Source organism: Dendrobates tinctorius, unplaced genomic scaffold, assembly GCF_039654945.1.
Source record: "Dendrobates tinctorius isolate UK_male_01 unplaced genomic scaffold, ASM3965494v1 ptg000070l, whole genome shotgun sequence".
Taxonomy (NCBI): Eukaryota; Metazoa; Chordata; class Amphibia; order Anura; family Dendrobatidae; genus Dendrobates; species Dendrobates tinctorius.
In genome coordinates, this window is record NW_027361738.1 from 13,103,761 (window position 1) to 13,126,193 (window position 22,433).

At 42.7% G+C, this 22,433-nt stretch overlaps 1 protein-coding gene across 2 annotated transcripts in view; it reads left to right on the forward strand.

Annotated features, from left to right (window-relative positions):
* GSDME (gasdermin E) overlaps positions 1–22,433 on the forward strand; it is a 168,540-nt gene that overhangs the window by 4,583 nt on the left and 141,524 nt on the right. For both annotated transcript variants that reach the window (XR_012233379.1, XM_073581396.1), the window contains exon 2: positions 4,817–5,051. Coding sequence is in view for 1 of the 2 variants with exons in the window: in XM_073581396.1 (XP_073437497.1) it covers positions 4,835–5,051 (217 nt within the window). In the remaining variant the exon portion in view is untranslated. The remainder of the gene's footprint in view (positions 1–4,816; positions 5,052–22,433) is intronic.

Below are 22,433 nucleotides of genomic sequence, written 5' to 3' on the forward strand. Positions count from 1 at the left end.
ATATGTGCGTCCGTATTCTACAACTGTGTGACATCTGTATGTCCGTATTCTACATCAGTGTGACATCCTTGTGTCCGTATTCTACATCTGTGTGACATCTGTGTGTCTGTATTCTACATCAGTGTGACATCCGGGTGTCCGTATTCCACATCAGTGTGACATCCGAGTGTCCGTATTCCACATCAGTGTGACATCCGAGTGTCCGTATTCGACATCTGTGTGTCCGTATTCTACATCAGTGTGACATCCGGGTGTCCGTATTCCACATCAGTGTGACATCCGAGTGTCCGTATTCTACATCTGTGTGACATCTGTGTGTCCGTATTCTACATCAGTGTGACATCCGGGTGTCCGTATTCCTCATCAGTGTGACATCCGGGTGTCCGTATTCCACATCTGTGTGACATCCGAGTGTCCGTATTCCACATCAGTGTGACATCCGGGTGTCCGTATTCCACATCAGTGTGACATCCGAGTGTCCGTATTCCACATCAGTGTGACATCCGAGTGTCCGTATTCTACATCTGTGTGACATCTGTGTGTCCGTATTCTACATCAGTGTGACATCCGGGTGTCCGTATTCCACATCAGTGTGACATCCGAGTGTCCGTATTCTACATCTGTGTGACATCTGTGTGTCCGTATTCTACATCAGTGTGACATCCGGGTGTCCGTATTCCACATCAGTGTGACATCCGGGTGTCCGTATTCCACATCAGTGTGACATCCGAGTGTCCGTATTCTACATCTGTGTGACATCCGTGTGTCCGTATTCTACATCTGTGTGACATCCTTGTGTCTGTATTCTACATCAGTGTGACATCCGGGTGTCCGTATTCCACATCAGTGTGACATCCGGGTGTCCGTATTCTACATCTGTGTGACATCCGTGTGTCCGTATTCTACATCTGTGTGACATCCGTGTGTCCGTATTCTACATCTGTGTGACATCCTTGTGTCTGTATTCTACATCAGTGTGACATCCGGGTGTCCGTATTCTACATCAGTGTGACATCCGGGTGTCCGTATTCTACATCTGTGTGACATCCTTGTGTCTGTATTCTACATCAGTGTGACATCCGGGTGTCCGTATTCCACATCAGTGTGACATCCGGGTGTCCGTATTCTACATCTGTGTGACATCTGTGTGTCCGTATTCTACATCTGTGTGACATCCGTGTGTCCGTATTCTACATCTGTGTGACATCCTTGTGTTTGTATTCTACATCAGTGTGACATCCGGGTGTCCGTATTCTACATCTGTGTGACATCCTTGTGTCTGTATTCTACATCAGTGTGACATCCGTGTGTCCGTATTCTACATCAGTGTGACATCCGAGTGTCCGTATTCCACATCAGTGTGACATCCGTGTGTCCGTATTCCACATCAGTGTGACAGCCGGGTGTCCGTATTCTACATCTGTGTGACATCCTTGTGTCCGTATTCTACATCAGTGTGACATCTGTGTGTCCGTATTCCACATCAGTGTGACATCCGTGTGTCCGTATTCTACATCTGTGTGACATCCGCATATCCGTATTCCACATCAGTGTGATATCTGCATTTGTACATTGTTTAAAAAGTAGATTACCGAATACAGTTCCCCTGTGAACTATGACAGTGAACACGGCTTATACTTCAAATTAACAGAATAAGCATTATGTGCCTAGTTCTGCCTTTGCCTCTCTGCGGCTCCTTGCCGGTCTCTGAAAAGACCACATTAGTAACCTCACATCACATCTCTTGTCATCTGACTCAGCATCACAGTGATTGGTTGCAGCTCTCACCTGTTATAAATAACAATCTCTCCATTTTCTTGTAAATCCCTTTAATTCTGCATCCTTTTCTTTACAGTGCCCATCTTTTTCTAGATAGTCGATGCATGCTAGTTACACATACTGGGGTAACTGAGATCTGAGTCTATTGCACAATGTGATCTTCCAGGAAAGTGGAAGTATATATAGCTGCTGATTTCACATTTGTTACTGACCAGACCACGTGTCCATACTCTGCATTCATGAAATACTTTGTTGATTAGATGCACACAAATTCTGGAGCCAAACATCCAATTTGCTTACAAATCAACTGCTGGTTCCCAGTTTTATCTACAGATTACATAGGTTGAAAAAAGACCTAAGTCCATCAAGCTCAACCTTTCTCCACCAATTATACATTTCGTCACTAATTTAACTGTAACCCGCAATGTTATGTGTATCAAGGAAATCGTCCAGCCCTTTTTTAAAGTTGTTCTAGTATCTGCAATTACTACCTCTTGTGGTCAGCATTCCACAGTCTGACTGCTCTAACTGTAAAGAACCCTTTCCTATTTAGCTGACGGAATCGCCTTTCTTCCACCCTTAATGAGTGCCCCCTAGACCTCAGTATGGTCTTGGAAGGAATAAGTCATGTGCCAGTGTTTTGTACTGGCCACACATATATCTATACATGTAAATGAGATCCCCTCTGAGGCGTCTTTTTCTAAGCTAAACAAGCCCAACTTTTACAACCTCTCGTCATATGAGAGACCTTCCATTTTTTATAATCATCTAGTTGCCCGTCTTTGAACTGATTCTAACTTCTGAATATCCTTTTTAAAATGTGGATCCCAAAACTGGATCCCATATTCCATATTCTCACCAGTGATTTTTAAAGTGGTAATAATACATTGAGATCCCGGGATTTTATCTCTCTTTTTATACTTTCTAAAATCTTGTTTGCTTTTTCAGCTGCTGCTTGACATTGAGTACTGCTGCTCAGCTAATTACTTGTAATGAGAATACCCAAGTAGTGATGAGCGAGTATACTCGTTGCTCGGGTTTTCCCGAGCATGCTCGGGTGATCTCCGAGTATTTTGGCGTGCTTGGAGATTTAGTGTTTGTCGACGCAGCTGCATGATTTTCGGCTGCTAGACAGGCTAAATACATGTGGGGATTGTCTGTTTGTTAGGAATTCCACACATGTATTCAGGCTGTCTGGCAGTCGCAAATCATGCAGCTACTGCAACAGAAACTAAATCTCCGAGCACGCCAAAATGCTCGGAGATCAACAGTATACTCGCTCATCACTATACCCAAGTCCTTCTCCTGTTCTGTAGTCCAGAGTATTCTACCATTTAATGTATATGCAGCAATAGGATTACTCCATCCTAGATTGTCTGTCTGAATACTCTGCTTTGAGGGGTCTGCCTGTCTCCTAAAAACTACAGTATTCCCCCATTTCTTACTTCTGCTGAGATCATTTCCCATTTTGACATGGACTGCAGAATCAGCCTTGTGTGAAAACCTTAAAGTAGCTGTCTTGACATTTAGCGACATGATATGAAATAAATGTCTTCTAGATGTGAGTCCGATTAGTGGGAGATAAAACTATTCTCAGAATGAGTCTCAACTTGGGCTGTGAGGAAAGGAGAGGTTCTATAGAAGCTCTCAAAATTCAGTCATGCTTGCCTGCAATTTTTGAGCTCAAATAGAGTTGAATGGAGAGAGCCCGTCATGTGTCGCCTCCTCCCCATTCCTCTCTGCATACAATGAGGCCCCAATCTCAAGATAGATGGCGTTCTACTGCTGACAGTAGCATCTGTCGGACATTTATTCCATATCCTGTCAATATGACATAAATATGGGGCAACCCCTTTAAATGGAAAACTGTTTGATAGATAAAAAGTATCAAGTGTGTTTAACTTTACAGTTGCTTTATTTTTTATATAGTGCCTCTTGGAAGCCAGCACCGAATGTGTTTCTTTGGGTGTTACTGTTCGTTCAGTGCCAAATTTAGTGTGGCACTGAACTCTAAAATGTATTTGTATATTATAGCATTAAAGGGTTAAATAAATCATTGCCCAGGGAGCTAGATTTGTACTTATTACCTACCTGGGTCCAGCACAGGCTGCTCCGTGGTCTACGCCGGCACAGAGAGTTGAGACATCACCTTTCTAGCAGCCACTAGACTTGAGTAACACTTCATCGGGATGTTTTACTGATGACACGCTGTTCAATCACCCAACTTCTGCCGCCATCACTGGCCGCAGCGGTCCTGTGGCTGGTGAAATGTTGACATCTTCCATTCTTTTGCCGACACTGACCATGGAGCAGCCTACACTGAATCCAGAATGGTACCTACTTTGCATTTCAGTAGGTAGCATTTTCTGGGCATGGGACAATCGCATTCTTTCTTTAGACTGCCAGAAATGTTGTCATGTGTGACATCACTCTCGCCAATGCTTGCCATTAATTCTGCAGGTCGAACTTAGTTTTATGTGTAACTGAACATTAAGGCTAAGTGCACACGTACTTTTTTGCCCTGCGGATTTTTCCGCGCAGAATTGAAGAAATCCGCAGGTCAAATGACCTGCATGTTTCCTGCGGATTTCTTCCTTTTTTCTTGCGGTTTTCCCCCTGCGGATTTGGAGAATGGAGCAGGTGGAAAACCGCACAAAAGAAGTGACAAGCTGCATATTTTGAACCACAAGAAAATGCGCGGAAAAATCTGCAGCGTCTGCACAGCGTTTTTTTTTTCTATTGACTAACATGCTACTGTACATCACAATGCGGATGTGCAGCGTTTCTGCGCGGTAAAATCCGCTGCGGATCCGCTGGATATCTGCATCGTCTGCACATGGCCTAAGATCCACTTTGTGTAGTACAGTTCGTAGGTTCTTGTGGTCTTCAGATGATCTTCAGATGAGTCTCTGACATGTCCTGGCGGCTTTTTAGATGTCTGGAATGGTCATTGCACCAGTGTGCATGGGTTCTTACTGCGTTACTTTACTAGTACGTGCGTCCTATAATCTTGAAGCCGCTTTCTTTTCTGTTTTAGGACATTTCATTATCTAACATGTTTGCAAAAGCTACTAAGAATTTCTTAAGAGACATTGATGCCGGTGGTGAGCTGATCTCTGTCTCCAGTTTAAATGACTCGGATAAAGCCCAGCTTCTTAGTGTATTGGCAAAGAAGAAGCGATTCTGGTGCTGGCAGAAGCCTAAGTACGAACTTTCATCGTGTGCCTGTTTGCTGGGTGATGTACTGACTGAAGAAGTAGCTGTAAAACCAGGTATGGGTCATATAAGTCACATTCCATTATAAAAAGGCTGTACATACAACATGGACCCTGCTACTATCTGATGTTCTTACTACATGACACAGTTGCACAACCTTTGTACTGTCATAATTGCACACATTCTGCCGTGTATTCATCCCTTATTTCAATTATATTTTGTTGACATAAGACTCTGCAGGTTATCTACAACCTTTCTATATTGATAGTAATGTAGGCTTTAGATAAGTTTCCAGTTGTGTTGCTAGTTCTCAGCCTTTTCAGGCAATCATTAAATAATCCTTGCTTTCTTATATCCAGGAAAGTATATTTAGTTGATATATACACTCACTGGCCACTTTATTAGGTACACCTGTCCAACTGTGTGTTAAGACTTAATTTCTAATCAGCCAATCACATGGCGGCAACTCAGTGCATTTAGGCATGTAGACATGGTCAAGACAATCTCCTGCAGTTCAAACCGAGCATCAGTATGGGGAAGAAAGGTGATTTGAGTGCCTTTGAACGTGGCATGATTGTTGGTGCCAGAAGGGCTGGTCTGAGAATTTCAGAAACTGCTGATCTACTGGGATTTTCACGCACAACCATCTCTAGGGTTTACAGAGAATGGTCCGAAAAAGAAAAAAAATCCAGTGAGTGGCAGTTCTGTGGCCGGAAATGCCATGTTGATGCCAGAGGTCAGAGGAGAATGGGCAGACTGGTTCGAGCTGATAGAAAGGCAACAGTGACTCAAATTGCCACCCGTTACAACCAAGGTAGGCAGAAGAGCATCTCTGAACGCACAGTGCGTCGAACTTTGAGGCAGATGGGCTACAGCAGCAGAAGACCACAATGGGTACCTCTCCTCTCAGCTAAGAACAGGAAACTGAGGCTAAAATTTGCACAAGCTCATCGAAATTGGACAGTAGAAGATTGGAAAAACGTTGCCTGGTCTGATGAGTCACGATTTCTGCTGCGACATTCGGATGGTAGGGTCAGAATTTGGTGTAAACAACATGAAAGCATGGATCCATCCTGCCTTGTATCAACGGTTCAGGCTGGTGGTGGTGGTGTCATGGTGTGGGGAATTTTTTCTGGGCACTCTTTGGGCCCCTTGGTACCAATTGAGCATCGTTGCAACGCCACAGCCTACCTGAGTATTGTTGCTGACCATGTCCATCCCTTTATGAACACAATGTACCCAACATCTGATGGCTACTTTCAGCAGGATAATGCGCCATGTCATAAAGCTCGAATCATCTCAGATTGGTTTCTTGAACATGACAATGAGTTTACTGTACTCAAATGGCCTCCTCAGTCACCAGATCTCAATCCAATAGAGCATCTTTGGGATGTGGTGGAACGGGAGATTCGCATCAGGGATGTGCAGCCGACAAATCTGCGCCAACTGTGTGATGCCATCATGTCAATATGGTCCAAAATCTCTGAGGAATGCTTCCAGCACCTTGTTGAATCTCTGCCACGAAGAATTGAGGCAGTTCTGAAGGCAAAAGGGGGTCCAACCCCTTACTAGCATGGTGTACCTAATAAAGTGGCCAGTGAGTGTATATATATACTGCATTTTTGCATCGCACCCTGCCATTAACGATAACGATATTGGGCTGACATAATGTAGATGACAGAGCTGAAATGAGCAGCTCCTTGTTACAAATGGTAAACATAGCACTCAAAGTGAGCACTGTGTTTAGTACTGTTACTAAAAAATAATATATATATATACAGGGGTTGGATAAAATAATGGAAACACCTGGAAACATCAACAAAAGTTAGTTTAATATGGTGTAGGTCCACCTTTTGCGGCGATTACAGCCTCAATTCTTCAAGATATCGATTCATACAAGGTGTGAATTGTTTCCAAAGGAATTTTAGCCCATTCTTCAGTTAAAACACCCTCCAGTTCTTTGAGCGACGATGGCGGCGGAAATCGACGTCTAACTTGAAAATCTAAAATCGACCATAAATGCTCAATAATGTTGAGGTCTGGGGATTGTGGGGCCCAGATAAGATGCTCAACTTCATTACAATGTTCCTCGTGCCATGCTTTAACGATTCTAGCTGTATGAATTGGTGCATTATCATCCTGAAAGATGGCGTTCCCCTCTGGGAACAGTGCTTGAACCATAGGATGCACTTGGTCGCCCAAAATGCCTAAATAATCTCGGCTGTTAATCCTTCCATGAAGGGATATCATTGGCCTGGCGGATCTCCACGAAATAGCACCCCAGATCATCACAGAACCTCCGCCATGTTTTACGGTTGGGAGAAGGCAGTGTGGATGGAATACTTCTTTCTGCTGTCTCCAATCGTACACTCGGCCGGAGGTCGGAAATAGGGTAAACGATAATTGGTCTGAGAATATCACATGTTTCCACTGCTCGATGGACCAATTCTGGAGGTTTCTACACCACTCTAAACGCTTGGAAACATTTGTCATTGAGAGCAGCGGTTTTCTAATTGCAGCTCTTCCGTGGAATCCAGATTTGTGCAGCTCCCGATGAACATTTTTCGTGGAAACTGGGTTCTGTAGGTGTTCATTGAGCTCAGCAGTGATTTTCGGAGCCGTGGTCGTGCAATCCCCTCTCACACTTCGCTTTAGAGTCCGACGGTCTCTCTCCGTCAACTTTGACTTTCGGCCGGACCTGTGCTTTGCTGCGGACGTTTTTCCTTCTCTTTCAAACACAGTCATTATTTTGGAGACAGTACCTCTTGGCACGCCAAGCATTCGGGCACTTTCTGTTACACTAGCGCCTGCCATACGAGCACCAATAATTTGGCCTCTTTGAAAATCATAGCGGTCTGCCATTGGTATCAGGTTTTCATCAATGTTCTTACAATTCTGCAAAACAAACAGTTAATTTACATACACATATCACATAACACAAATAATCAACTACAAAACATTACCATATGTCACGGTTTGCATGTTTATAACATGTTCGAAGATTATGATTCCAAAACTTTAGGTGCTTCCATTATTTTGTCCAACCCCTGTGTGTATATGTGTGTGTATATATATATATATATATATATATATATATATATATATATACACAGTGCCTTGCAAAAGTATTCGGCCCCCGGGAACTTTTCAACCTTTTCCCACGTATGATGCTTCAACATAAAGATACCAAATGTAAATTTTTGGTGAAGAATCAATAACAAGTGGAACACAATTGTGAAGTTGAACGAAATTTATTGGTTATTTTAAATTTTTGTGGAAATGCAAAAACTGAAAAGTGGGGTGTGCAATATTATTCGACCCCTTTACTTTCAGTGCAGCAAACTCACTCCAGAAGTTCATTGTGGATCTGTGAATGATCCAATGTTGTCCTAAATGACTAATGATGATAAATATAATCCACCTGTGTGTAATCAAGTCTCCGTATAAATGCACCTGCTCTGTGATAGTCTCAGGGTTCTGTTTGATGCACAGAGAGCATCATGAAGACCAAGGAACACAACAGGCAGGTCCGTGATATTGTTGTAGAGAAGTTTAAAGACGGATTTGGATACAAAATGATTTCCAAAACTTTAAACTTCCCCAGGAGCACTGTGCAAGCGATCATTTTGAAATGGAAGGAGTATCATACCACTCCAAATCTACCAAGACCTGGCCGTCCCTCTAAACTTTCATCTCCAACAAGGAGAAGACGGATCAGAGATGCAGCCAAGAGGCCCATGATCACTCTGGATGAACTGCAGAGTTCTAAAGTTGAGGTGGGACAGTCTGTCCATAGGACAACAATCAGTTGTACTCTGCACAAATCTGGCCTTAATGGAAGAGTGGCAAGAAGAAAGCCATTTCTCAAAGATATCCATAAAAATTGTTGTTTAAAGTTTGCAACAAGCCACCTGGGAGACACACCGAACATGTGGAAGAAGGTGCTCTGGTCAGATGAAACCAAAATCGAACTTTTTGGCAACAATGCCAAACGATATGTTTGGCGTAAAGGCAACACAGCTCATCACCCTAAACACACCATCCCCACTGTCAATCTTGGAGGCAGCATCAGGCTGTGTGCACACGCTGCGGATTATGTGCGGATTCTGTAAAATCCGCAGGTGAAACCGCAGGTCAAAAGACCTGCGGTTTTACCTGCGGATTGCTCTGCGGTTTTGCCCTGCGGTTTTTCATCTCCTCAATGGAGGAGATGGCAAACCGCAGGAGAATCCGCAGAAAGAATTGACATGTCAATTCTTTCTGCGGATTGAAAACCGCAGATAATCCGTGCGGAAAATTCCGCACCGTCTGCACTGCGGTTTTTGATTCCCATAGGGAATCATGGTACTGTACACCGCAGCAAAAACTGCTGCGGGTCCGCAGCGGCCAAAACCGCTGCGGAACCGCAGCAAAATCCGCAGCGTGTGCACACAGCCTCATGGTTTGGGCCTGCTTTTCTTCAGCAGGGACAGGGAAGTTGGTTAAAATTGATGGGAAGATGGATGGAGCCAAATACAGGACCTTTCTTGAAGAAAACCTGTTGGGAGTCTGCAAAAGACCTGAGATTGGGACGAAGATTTGTCTTCCAACAAGACAATGATCCCAAACATAACACAAAATCTACAATGGAATGGTTCACAAATAAACGTATCCAGGTGTTAGAATGGCCAAGTCAAAGTCCAGACCTGAATCCAATCGAGAATCTGTGGAAAGAGCTGAAAACTGCTGTTCACAAACGATCGCCATCCAACCTCACTGAGCTCGAGCTGTTTGCCAAGGCAGAATGGGCAAGAATTTCAGTCTATCGATGTACAAAACTGCTAGAGACATACCCCAAGTGAAATCGCAGCAAAAGGTGGCGCAACAAAGTAGTGACGGAGCCAATTTTTTAAATTCTGACCAATGTTGCTTTATGTGGCGATAACTCTGGAATGCTTCAACAAATCCCATTGATTTTGAGACTGTTTTTTGTGGCACATTATAATTTATGATAATGGTAAATTTAGGTCGATAAGTTTTGTGTTTATTTATAACAAGTTTCAGAAATTTGACAAAAAATGTAAAAAAAAATGCAATTTTCAAACGTTGTATTATTATCCCTTTAATCCAGATAGTCATACCACACAAAAACATTAATAAATAAAATTTCCCACATGTCTGCCTTACATCAGCATTATTTTTAAAACGCTAGTTTATTTTGTTAGCCTTTTAGGAGGTGTAAAAATGTAGCAGCAATTTTTCATTTTTTCAAGGACATTTACAAAATTTTTTTTTTTGAGGGACTTATCCAAGTTTGAAGTGACTTTGGGGGTCCTATAAATTGGAAGACCCCAAACGTGATACCATTTTAAATGATAATATTGCACGCCCCACTTTTCAGGTTTTGAATTTCCACAAAAACTTAAACTAACCAATAAATTTCATTCAACTTCACAATTGTGTTCCACTTGTTGTTGATTCTTCACCAAAAATTTACATTTGGTATCTTTATGTTTGAAGCATGATATGTGGGAAAAGGTTGAAAAGTTTCAGGGTGCCGTATACTTTCGCAAGGCACTGTATCACAGCTGATATAAAAATCCTACACGCCCTGTTAAAATGCCAGGGTTTTGTTATGTAAAAAAAATCATACCAAGATGAGACATTTCAGAACTTTTACCACCTTTTAATGAGAGCCGAAATCTGTACAAATTCATTGACAAACACGCTAAATTTATTTTCAAGGGGGGGAAATAAAAATAACATCTAAATTAATGTGGTTTATTTTTCTGTTGAATTGTACTGCGTAGGTTTTATAATACATATTTATACACATTCCTCAATATTGAAATTGCAACACCAAGAAGAAAAACTTGTGGAATTATGAAAATCACAATACACGCACTTACTTTCCTTGGCTGCTATCAATGAGGTTATTGATGGATGTTTGAAAAATGTTATGTGGAGCTGAATGTACTTGGACACGCAAATCATCAATATCCAGTGCTGGCAGCTCTGTATTCATTTGCCAACCAATGATGTCCCATATGTCCTTAATGAGAGACAAGTCCAGAAACGCTGATGGCCATGGTAGCACATTTAGGCCATGCAGGCTGCTCACAATAGCTTGAACAACATGTGCCCTGGCATTGTCATGTAAAAAAGAAAATCGGCACCTGTGACATGGCTGTACTACAGGTTCCACCACCAAATTAATGTAACGCTGAGCTGTTAGTGTACCTGGAATGAGGACTTGAAGGCTCCGACTACCATACATTATGCCACCCCTCTCCATATTTCCGGGTGTAGGACTGATGTGAAGTTCCCTCCTTAAGCATGACTTTGCTTGGTGTTGCCCACATGGTCTTTAGATCATATTCTAACTGTCATTGTATCCAAGACAAAAGCTAGACTCGTGTCTGAAGACCATAGACCTCTATTTCAGCATCCAGTCTCCATCTGGAGACCATGTGGGCAATGCCATAAAGAGGCCTTCACAAGGGAACATCACATTGGTCCTACTCCTGGTATTAGAGTGTGAGATGACAATAAACGGTAGCTGGTCCTCTGTAGTCTTCATTCCAGACTCGGCGTTACATTGATTTGGTTATGGAACCAATGGTATGGCCATTTCTCCAAAGTGTCCCAAGACCAGCTTTTCAACACGACAACAACAGGCCGCATGTTACTTGTGCTACTGTGAGCAGCCTAAACTTGCAACCATGACCTGTAATGTCGCAGAACTTTTCATCTATCGACCACATCTGGGACGTCATTGATCGTCAATTGCAAAGGGAGCTGCCAGCAGCAGATGTTGATGATTTGCCCAAGTACATTCAATGTGGCAGAACAACCCTCAGACAATCAGTAATAACCTCATAATCCCCAATCCCCACAGTTTTAAGCGTGCCTTAAAAACACATTTGTTCAGACTGGCCTATCGCCTCAACGCATTAACCTAAATATCCCTGTGCTCATTTCAAATTTTTTTACCATAACCAGGTTCCTCGAATCATGTTCTCACATGCTTTTTGCATTTAATAGCCCTCTGTGTCTGTATTGTTAGATATTTAGACTTACCTGGTTCATGCAGCAATCAGGAACACCTTCTTACACTAGGGATGGTCCAAACAATAAAAACGATAAAAGCAATTGTTACCATCCACCTTTAGTGTCTCCCCTTTTTCCTTATAGATTGTAAGCTTGCGAGCAGGGCCCTCACTCCACTTGGTATCTGTTTTGATCTATGTGTTTATTGCTATGCTGTGCTGTAATGCTATGCTGTGCTTGTCTGTAGAAGTCCCCTCTATAATGTAAAGTGCTGCGGAATATGTTGGCGCTATAGAAATAAAATTATTATTATTATTATTAACCTCATTGATAGTGGCCAGGACGTGTATGTGTATACTTCTGCACATGCTGCTCATAGTTCATACCATGTAAATTGAGATATTTCCATTTTTTTTCCCACATTTGCATATTATTAACATGTTTATTGAACCTGTGATTTGCTTAATTCCACAACATTTCCTAATTATTGTTGCAATTTCAATGTTGATGAATGTATATCCTATTAACAAGTCAGTATCATCAGGAGTATCATCTATGAAATGGAATCATGTTACACGGGTGTCTTTCTTTCCATATCTGGTAAAAATGGTAACCCCGAATTGTATTGGCACTATTTTGTATCTATAGACCATCTGTATGTGCCCTTAATACCTAAAATGATTGCGCACGGACAGTTTGCAGCCATTTACAATGCTTTGAAAAAGTATTTATACCCCTTGAACTTTTCCACATTTTTTCACGGTGCACTGACAAACTTAAATGTATATTATTAGCAGTTTATATGATATATGTAGTGACCAGAAAAAACATTACTAATATATGTCATATCTTAAGTGTGTTCTCTATTCCTTATATGATTACACTTGTGACACCAGCTCCCCATCTTGCCTTGGGAGGAGGTAAATTATTTAATACTATGCTGCCCTCTCCTGCCTTGTTTTGGTATTACAACTTGTAGTACTATGCTGCCCTCTTCTGCCTTAGTTTGGCATTGCAACTTGTTTTTTCTGATTTGAAGATAAGTGGCAGTTGGAGGTGGTGCATGGGGGACTGAAAAGGTCTGGTTACGGGCCGTTTTGGTAGGTGATGAGAGGAGGTAAAAAATTGGGGCTTCTCGACGGGGACAAACGGTCAGTACAAATAGTACCTTATTCAGAGTGCCCAGTGTTTACAGCAACAGAGTGCTGAGACAAGAGAAGGAACTGCAGAACTGCGCAGCAGATTTCTCGGATACTCCGGTGTTATGATTGGGTCACCGAGTAGGAAAACAAAACCAAGCTAAGTCACAGAAAACCAGAGAGGTTGGTAACTACGTGGATTGCAGACCCCTGATCCTAACCACACAACTAACAGCAGCCGTGGAGCGTACCTACGATGATTCTAGACGCCTCGTCACAGCCAGAGGACTAAATAAGCCTAAAGCAAGAAAAGGGGAAATATAAACTGCCCCAGAGCAGACCCCAAAGGAATTGACAGCCCCCCACACATGTATTGACGGTGAAACAAGATGAAAGCACAGACACAGGTAGGAAAATAGGCTGAGCAAACGATGGGGCCCACACTAACTAGAAAGGACAGGAAAAAGATACTGTCTGCAATCACGCCAAAAAACCCTGCAAAAAATGTCCAACACTTCTGATAGCAAAAAAAGCCCTGAAGTCACTAGACTTCACCCACTATATCAGCACTCTGGCATATTCTGATAACAGAGCAAAAAGAGGCCAATCTAACAAGGGACAAAAAGCAAACTGGCACATACAGTAACATAAGAGTGGAAATTCAGCACAGACCCAGACGGGGCTGGCTGACCACACAAAAACTGAATAGACAAAAAACAAATCAAATGTGAACATTAGCAGAGAAAACTTAGCTTGAGAAGACAGGAACTGACCTGGAAACCAAGACCTCAGGAGGCAGGAAAAAATCACCAGCATGGGAATAGGGAGTCGGCTGTCTTAAATCCAGTCTGAGACTCCAGATGTCCAATCGTCGTCCTCCTTATCAGGTGGCAGGTCTCTGTTAATTAGATCAGCTTCATTACCTCCTGCCACCACCAGAGGGAGCCCGGAAAGAGAGCTCACAATTCCTCTGTCAGCACAAATAGTTCCCTCACCAGAAACCAGAGGCAGACCAGAAAATGAGTTCTCAACAGTACCCCCCCCCCCCTTGAGGAGGGGTCACCGAACCCTCATCCACGCCACCAGGCCGATCAGGATGGGCCTGGTGAAAAGCACGAACCAATCTATTGGCATGAATGTCAGAGGCAGAGACCCAAGAATTATCCTCCTGGTCATAACCCTTCCATTTGACCAAATACTGGAGTCTCTGTGTAACCAAACGAGAATCCAATATTTTCTCTATCTCATGTTCCACTTTGCCTTAAACCAAAACAGGGTCAGGAGGAGCCGCCACAGGAACTACTGGCTCAACAAACCTCTTCAACAGTGATTTGTGAAATACGTTATGGATTTTGAACGTAACTGGAAGAGCCGACCGAAAAGAAACAGGATTAAGAATCTCCAAAATCTTTTAAGGTCCAATAAATCTTGGCTTAAATTTTGGAGATGCAACCTTCATAGGAATATTCTTAGACGACAACCAAACCATATCACCCACTTTAAACCGGGGACCAATGGTCCTATGCCCGTTGGAAAAACGCTGGGCCTTTTACTGAGAGAGTGACAACTTATCCACCACTTGGTCCCATATCTGCTGCATTCTCACAACCACAGTGTCCACACCTGGGCAGGACGAAGATTCTACTTGTCCTGAAGAGAATCGAGGATGAAACCCAAAATTACAGAAAAAGGGTGACATCAAAGTGGCAGAACTAGCTCTATTGTTCAGCGCAAATTCGGCCAAGGGTAAAAATGAGACCCAATCATCTTGATTAGCAGATATAAAACATCTTAAATAAGACTCCAAGGTCTGGTTTGTTCTCTCAGTCTGCCCATTGGTGTGGGGATGAAACGCGGAGCAGAAGGATAACTGAATTCCCCGATTGGAACAAAAGGCTTTCCAAAATCTGGAAACAAACTGGACCCCTCTATCGGACACCATGTTCTCAGGAATCCCGTGTAACCGAACCACCTGTTGTAAAAACAAGGGTACCAACTCAGCGGAAGATGGCAACTTTGGGTGTGGTACAAGATGGACTATCTTAGAGAATCTATCACAAATCACCCAGATAACAGTCATTCTCTGAGAGACAGGAAGATCAGAAATAAAATCCATTGAGATATGGGTCCATGGCCTCCTGGGCACCGGGAGGGGCATCAGCAACCCACTAGAACGAGAACAGGGTTTAGACCGAGAACAAGTCCCACAGGACTGTACAAAATTCCTGACATCACGAGACAAGGCAGGCCACCAAAACGACCGACTCACCAAATCTCTGGTACTAAAAATATCTGGATGACCAGCCAATGCGGAGCAATGGACTTCAGACATCACTCTCTTTCTCCACTGGTCAGGAACATACAATCTTCCCATCGGGCAACGCTCAGGTTTATCCTCCTGAAATTCCTCCAGGGCGCGTCTCAAATCGGGCGAAATGGCAGAACTACCCCCTCACCTAGGATAGTAGTAGGCTCGGTCACATTAAGAGAATCGACAAAGAAACTCCTAGAAAGGGCGTCTGCCTTAGCATTCTTAGTGCCCGGAAGAAAAGAGACCACAAAATTAAAACGCGTGAAAAACAAGGCCCATCTAGCCTGTCTAGGATTCAAGCGTTTAGCCGACTCCAGATAAATCAGATTCTTGTGATCGGTGAGGACCACAAATTGATGTCTAGCTCCCTCCAACCAATGTCTCCACTCCTCAAATGCCCATTTCATGGCCAACAATTCCCAATTCCCCACGTCATAGTTGCGTTCAGATGGGGAGAACTTTCGAGAAAAGAAGGCACAGGGATTCATCTTAGAAGTCACAGGATCTTTTTGGGACAAAACAGCTCCTGCACCAATCTCAGAAGCGTCTACCTCCACTTGAAATGGAAGTGAGACATCAGGTTGCCTTAGAACTGGAGCTGAAGTAAATCTCCGCTTAAGCTCCTGAAATGCTGAGACAGCCTCAGGAGACCAATTCAGCAAATCAGCTCCCTTCTTGGTCAGATCAGTCAGTGGTTTGACAATACTAGAAAAATTACCTATAAATTTACGATAGAAATTAGCAAAACCCAAAAACTTCTGGAGAGCCTTCAAAGAAGTAGGCTGAACCCAATCATAAATGGCCTGTACCTTGGCCGGGTCCATTTCAATAGTCGATGGAGACAAGATAAATCCCAAAAATGAAATCCTCTGTACACCAAACAGGCATTTCGATCCCTTAACAAACAGGGAATTCTCCCTCAAAATCCGGAACACAGTCTGGCCATGTTCCACATGGGAATCCCAATCACTGGAAAAGATCAAACTATCATCCAGATAGATGATCAAAAACTTATCTGCAAAGTCTCGAAAAATATCATTCATAAAGGACTGGAAGACAGAAGGGGCATTGGAGAGCCCAAAAGGCATCACCAGGTACTCAAAATGTCCCTCTGGAGTATTAAACGCCGTCTTCCATTCATCCCTGTGCTTGATGCGAATAAGATTATACGCCCCCGTGAGGTCAAGCTTAGTAAACCAGTAGGCACTCTTAACTCTGGAGAATAAATCAGACATCAGAGGTAACGGGTACTGATATTTAACCGTCATCTTGTTAAGGGAACGATAATCAATACACGGTCTTAATGAACCATCTTTCTTGGCCACAAAAAAAAACCAGCGCCCAAAGGCGACGAGGATGGTCTAATATGACCCTTCTCCAACGACTCCTTAATATAGGATCGCATAGCATCATGTTCGGGTACAGATAAGTTGAAAAGCCGACCCTTGGGAAATTTACACCCAGGCATCAACTCAATTGCACAGTCATAACTTCTATGAGGAGGCAAAGACGCAGACTTACTCTCACTAAATACATCAGAGAAATCAGCCAGATAATCAGGAATATCATGAGACTGAGGAGAGGTGGAGAAAACAGGAGCGTCCCTAAGAACACACTGACAACCCCAACTCACCACAGACACAGATTTCCAATCCAAAACTGGATTATGAGTTTGCATCCAGGGGAACCCCAGAACAATAGTATCATGTAAATTATGCAGAACCAAAAATTTACAATTTTCTTAGTGGTCTGGGGAAACTCGCATTATCACCTGGGTCCAAAACTGAGGTTTATTCTCTGCCAAAGGAGTGGCATCAATACCCCTCAAAAGAATAGGCATCTGCAGAGGCGTCATGGACAAGCCACAACGTTTAGCAAAGTCCAAATCCATCAGATTCAGAGCTGCTCCTGAATCCACAAAAGCCTTTGTGGAAAATGTGGACAAGGAGCAGATCAAAGTAATTGCCAAAAGGAACTTAGGTTGTACACTGCCCACAGCAAATGTGTGTGCAAAACGTTTCTCTCGTTTAGGACAGACAGAAATAGTATGAGAGGCGTCTCCACAGAAAAAACACAGCTTATTACGCCTTCTAAACTCCTGACGTTGCGCCCTAGACAACACCCCATCACATTGCATAGTTTCAGACATTTGTTCAGAAAGTGGCAGCGCCTCCCGTGTAGTCTTACTTTCACGTAAACGCTGATCAATTTGAATGGCTAATGACATAGAGCCATCCAGACCAGAGGGAACAGGAAATCCCACCATAACATCCTTTGCGGTCTCTGATAAACCTTTCCGAAAGAGAGCTGCCAGTGCACTGTCATTCCATGTAGTAAGGACCGCCCACTTTCGGAATCTTTGACAGTATAACTCTGCAGGATCCTGACCCTGGCTTAATGCCAACAGGGTTCTCTCTGCTTGATCAACGGCATTAGGTTCATCATACAACAACCCCAAAGCCTGAAAAAATGCATCCACATTAGTCAGAATAGGATTTTCAGGTGTCAGAGAAAACGCCCAATCCTGGGGATCGCCGCGCAACAAGGAGATGACAATTTTAACCTGCTGCACAGAGCTCCATGATGAGTTAGGCTTCAAGGCAAGAAATAATTTACAATTATTCTTAAAATTCAGAAATTTAGTCCGATCCCCAGAAAACACATCAGGAGTAGGGATCTTGGGTTCAGCAACATGTGACTGAATGAGGTAGGTAGAAATTCCCCGCACTTCAGCAGCAAGTTGCTCCACACGATCAGACAGTTGCTTAATCTCCATTAGGAGAGAAAAAAATCCTCCTACGGCCCCAGAGAAAAAGAGGAAAAAATATAAAAAAAATTCTGACACACTTTTTTTCTTTCCCTTTTTTTTTTTCTTAAACAATTCCTTCCTGCTTTTGAGTACCCTAGAATCTGCGGTATGGCTGGTGATTCTGTTATGAATGGGTCACCAAGGAGGAAAAAAGCAAGACACGCTAAGTCTCAGAAAACCAGAGAGGTTGGTAACTATGCAGACTGCAGAGCCCTGATCTTAACACACAACTAGAAGCAGTCATGGAGCGTGCCTACGGTGGTCCTGGACGCCTCTTCACAACCGGAGAGCTAAATAAGCCTAAAGTAAGAAAAGAGGAAAACTAACTCCCCAGAGCAGACCCCAAAGGAAAGACAGCCCCCCACATGTATTGACGGTGAAGCAAGATGAAAACACAAACAAAGGCAGAAAAATAGGCTGAGCAAACGATGGGGCCAAACTAACTTGAAAGGACAGGAAAGGAAAGATACTGTCTGCAATCTGCCAAAAAACCCTACCAAAAATAATGTCCAACGCTTCTGATAACAAAATTAACCCTGAAGTCACTAGACTTCTCCCACTATATCAGCACTCTAGAATATTCTGAGACAGACCAAAAAGAGGCCAATCTAATAAAGGACAAAAAGGCAAATTGGCAAATACAGATAAATAAGAGTGGAAATTCAGCACAGCCCAGCCGGGCTGGCTGACCACACAAAAACTGAGTTAACCAACAAGAGCAAGTGTGAACATTAGCAAAAAACAAACTTAACTTGAGATGACTGGAGCAGAGCTGAAGTCCAAGACCTGAGAAACAGACTGAATCACCAGCAACAGGATAGGGCGTTGGCTGTCTTATATCCAGTCTGATACTCCAGAGATCCAATCACTATCCTCCTCGTCAGGTGGCAGACCATTACCAATTAAACTAACCTCACTACCTCCTGTCACTACCAGAGGGAGAACGGAAGGAGAACTCCCAGCTGGTGGAGGAGAAAATGAGCTCATAACAGTTAGTCAAATGGAAAGTTATCTCCATCCTCCCAAGGCCGGGACCGAGAAAAGGCTTTGACTGTCGCAATGTGTAAGAAAAATTGCTACCCATGGCTGTTATATTGAAAAATATAAGAATTGTTACAAGTCTTCAGTAAAGTTCATCTTTCAAGTTTGCACGAGACCCCCGATGTATGCTTCTTTTTCGTCCGCGGCCTCCTACCTTGCGGGCATCATCATGGCTCTCAGTCTCATATATACATTATCTCCTCTTTTATAATTGTCACCTAGCCTCGGGATTGTTAGAGCCATTGGAGTAACCGTGACTGAACCATCCTCCAAGATACTTGACCCTGCATCTCATAAGGCGGTGCATCGTATACAATCACAAAGTAGCAAGTATTTGTCCAGTGTAAAGGAAAAGAAACATAGTTTATTTAATATTTCAAAAAACTAAATCTGAACATTGTGATGAGCATTTGTATTCATCCCCCTGTAGCCTAATACCCTTAAATACAATTCTGAGTGTCTGATTACCTCCAGAAGTGACATAATCAGTAAATTGAGTCTATCGTGTCATTTTTTTCTTAGTATAACTACATCTGTTTTGTGAAGGCCTCAGCGGTTTGTTTGAGAACATTGGGGAACAAACACAATCATTACAATTAAGGTACACACCAGACAGGTCATGGATAAAGTTGTGGATAAGAGTAAACCAGAGTTAGGCTATAAAAAATAACCCAATTTATGAACATGTCACGGAGCAATGTTCAATCCATCCTCCAAAAATGAAAGGAGTATAGCACAACTGCAAACCAACCAAGACATGGCTGTCCACCTAAACCGACATCCTAAGCAAGGAGATCACTAATTAGAGAAGCAGCCAAGAAGCTCATGGTCACTCTGGAGGAGCTGCAGAGATCCACAGCTCAGGTGGGAGGACGGATAGGCGTTAGTCGTAAATCCCAAAAATATGGCCATTATGGGAGACTAGCAAGAAGAAAGACATTTTTGAAAGCAAGCCATAAAAAAGTCCCTTTGTAGTTTGTAAAAGTCATGCAGGGTACACAGCTATCATGTAGAAGAAGGTGCTTTGGTTAGATGAGACCAAAGTAGAGCATTTTGGGGCTAAATGCAAAACGTTATGTGTGGTAGAAAACTGGAATCTAAGGGATAACGTTTCTCTTTGTGGAGAGTGTCATTAAATGTTCCTCTGGGAAAATAAACATGCAAATTGCCTCTTCAGACAGGAAGAGGACTTCAACTCTAGTGCCACCTATTGGAAGTAGCAATCCTAAAATTCAATATCAGCATGTCAATGTCCACAAGGAGAAAGGTTACCCCTTAGTTACCAGTCAGAAGCCTCTCATACAGCAAAATCAGATCTCCTGCTTTGCACTCACGAGTAGCAACACCCAAAAGCCTGTCTATGAGATTCTGGACTGACTTTTATACTGAGTTAAAAGGTCAATATTGACTTTTAGGATTGCTACTTCCAATAGGTAGCACTAAAAGTCCTGTTCCTCTCTGAAGAGGCAGTTTTCATGCTGGAAAACTATCCCTGCACATCACCCTGAAAACACCATTTCCTCGACAGGGAAGCTGGTCAAAGTTGATGGGAAGATGGATGGAGCAAAAAACAGGGCAATCTTGGAGGAAAACCTGTTAAAGGCTGCAAAGACATGGAATTGGGGCGTAGATTCACCGTCCAGCAGGACAATGACCCTAAACATATTGCCAGAGCTACAGTGGAATGGCTTAGATAAAAAATTATTCATGTGTGTCAGCGGCCCAGTCACAAACCAGACCTAAATCCTATTGAGAATCTGTGGCAAGACTTGAAAACTGCGGTACAGACTCCTCCATCCAATCTCGCTGAACTACAGCGAGTGTGCAAAGAAGAATGAGCAAAAATTTTAGCCTCTGTCTGCAAAGCTGGTAGAGACAGACTCCAAAACACTTACAGCAGTAATTGCAGCTAAAAGTACCATATATGAAATATAAAGCTATCACAATATAAAAAATATCACATAAAATTACATTTGTGGGTGTAACTTGAAAAATATCAAAAAGTTCATGGGGTTTGAATACTTTTTCAAAGCACTGTACATATCCTGTAGAATACAGTATATGACATTTCTTTTAGGCCCTATAACAACTAGTTATGTTGGGCAAACAGCACACATTAGGTATTTTTATTTTGTAAAAAAACATTTGAAATATTTAGCTAAAGTATCAAAGAAAAGAATAGTTTATAATATGTGTAGTGTTTCAGCTTTCTGGTAGCTGCTTGAATTCACACACGCACAGAGTTTTTATATCAAAACAGCATAAGGTATATTGTCCATCATAAATGTTATAGTTCCAAAATGGGGGCTGCATTATACCATATGGGAGCAGCACTGTACTCCTGTGGGGCTGCGTTATACTTCTGTAGGGCTGCATTATACTCCTGTAGGGCAGCATTATACGCCTGTGTGGCTGCATTATACCATATGGGAGCAGCATTATACTATATGGGGGCTGCATTATACCTATGTGGGGCTGAATTATGGGGAATACGTTATACTGTACGTAGAACTATGGGCAGTGCATTATACTATATGGAGGACTATATGGAGTTCATTAGCTGTATGGAGGACTATGGGGAGTGCATTGTACTATAGGGAAGACTATGGGGAGTACATTATTCAATATGCAGAACTGTAGGATGCATTATACTATATTGATGACTATGGGGAGTGTACTATACTATATGAAGGACGGTGGCAGTGCATTATACTATATAGAGCACTGAGGGGTGTGTATTACACTATATGGAGGACTATGGGACACATTATACTATATGGATAACTATGGGGCATGTTATACTATATGGATGACTATGGGGTGCATTATACTGTGTGGAGGACTACTGGGTGCATTATACTAAACAAGCAAAATGCCTGTTCATTGAGTGATTGCATTGTTTATGCCAGAACAGAAATCATTGTTCTCAGCAGCACATCACCTGGTGAAAAGTGCAGATGTGCTGCTGAAAGCATGATACTGTATATGGACAGATTGATCTATTAGTGATTGTTCTGTGCACATCATTCTTCCTCAGCCGGTGTAAAGAGGACGGGAAACAAGTGCCAAACGACTTTAATATTGTCCATCCACTCTTTTAATTGTCTGA